Source organism: Pelobates fuscus, chromosome 5 (genome assembly GCF_036172605.1).
Source record: "Pelobates fuscus isolate aPelFus1 chromosome 5, aPelFus1.pri, whole genome shotgun sequence".
NCBI lineage: Eukaryota > Metazoa > Chordata > Amphibia > Anura > Pelobatidae > Pelobates > Pelobates fuscus.
Window position 1 is genome coordinate 3,883,908 of NC_086321.1, and position 1,594 is coordinate 3,885,501.

The window sequence follows — 1,594 nt, forward strand, 5'->3', positions numbered from 1 at the left end:
CTCACAGTAATGTAAAGTGTGTATCACAAAGCTCCACAGCAATAAAACTCTCAGTAATGTAAAGTGTGTATCACAAAGCTCCACAGCAATAAAACTCACAGTAATGTAAAGTGTGTATCACAAAGCTCCACAGCAATAAAACTCACAGTAATGTAGTTTGCCCCCAGTTAGTCATTAGTTAATCAGAAACGAGGAGTGTTGGCCTTTGATGAACACACTCAAGGCTGACTGACAGCCTCCCTCCTATATGCACAGATTTATTTTTATATTTGGTCTATAAAAAGACACATGCCATTGATCAGAATATACACACTGACAGAATTATTTATTATCTGGACCTGAAATTCACTTTGAAGTATCACTTTAGTAAGTAACTCTCACTACCAATGTGTCACCTCAGTGTTTTGCCCACAATGAGTCCTTGCCCACTGTGCATTTTTCTGGGCAAATTCCTGATCTCCTGGCAGCAGCTGGTGAATCACCATTAGGTACCGGTAGTTACAGATACCCCACTTTATGTTGTACTTGGTGAACCGCGAACTTGGAAGGAGCTTTATCTTAGCTCTCCTGGCCAAAATCCCAATGTAGGCATCTTCCACTGGAATTGGTGGAATAGTCTCAGCCACATTCAGGATTGTTCGAGTCACATCAAGAGATAAAATGTACCCAATGCCACTAGCGTACGGGGGGTAGAACTCCAGCTGGAAGTGTTGTCGTGAAACATACCATTTGCTGGTGTGATCCCGTGTTACCATACGTTTCTCCCTGGGAAACACTGAGCCAACATAAAGACCAGTTTTGGCCATGTTATGATTGGCTAAAAAGGCAGGAAGATGGTCAGTGTTGACAAAGCAGTCATCATCTGTTTTGAGAATGTACTGTGGTTGACACCTTTCTGATGCCCACTTCATCCCATGCATCACTTTCAACGTAAGATTTCGGTAGGTGTCCAGGTAGTTGCCCATCAGGATATCACCGTAAGTCGCTTGCTCCTTATGAATACGCCAGTCCAATTCAATGTCCACTGTACGACCAATCAGAAAGACAACTTGCCAGGGGTAGGTTGCTTCTGTGACTGGCGCAGCCCACGTCTCTCTTACTGCCTTCCTTGATTTGCGGTGTCCCGGATGGGAAGTCACTAAGATCATGAGGACCTGGTGGTCCTGGCATTTTGGTTCTTGCAGATCTTCTGAAAACAAAGATGAAAAATCAACCCCAGTTTTTTTGGAGGACAAGAAAGGTAAGATCGAACTCCATCGACCATCAATAAGTGACCTAGGAAGCTGAAACCAGAGCAATATGAGACAGAAGAAAGCACACAGCACGAGTTTCATACAATATGTGCGTTTCAGTGGCATTTCAGAAGGTCCAGTAAGTGACCACTGTTTGTACTTCTATAATGCAACAGACAGAGCTGAGCACACTGGATGTACTCTGAATCTGTAAACATTCAGGACAATGTTCACACTCGCTGCAGCAAGCACAGAAAATATTTAAATATGAAACTCTTACCCAACTCTAATGTGACAGCTTTCTCACTCTATCCTGCCAGGACAGGAGATGGCCAGCTCTATTCCAGTGATTCAACTTCTAC

General features: G+C 43.5%; 1 protein-coding gene across 1 annotated transcript; it reads right to left on the bottom strand.

Annotated features, from left to right (window-relative positions):
* Positions 1-379: 379 nt before the first annotated feature.
* On the bottom strand, positions 380-1,387 carry LOC134612343 (beta-1,3-galactosyltransferase 5-like). Its single transcript, XM_063456682.1, has one exon. It carries the CDS (start codon positions 1,356-1,358, stop codon positions 381-383), a length of 978 nt encoding a protein of 325 aa, XP_063312752.1. The 5' UTR covers positions 1,359-1,387; the 3' UTR covers position 380.
* Between the last annotated feature and the right edge of the window lie 207 nt (positions 1,388-1,594).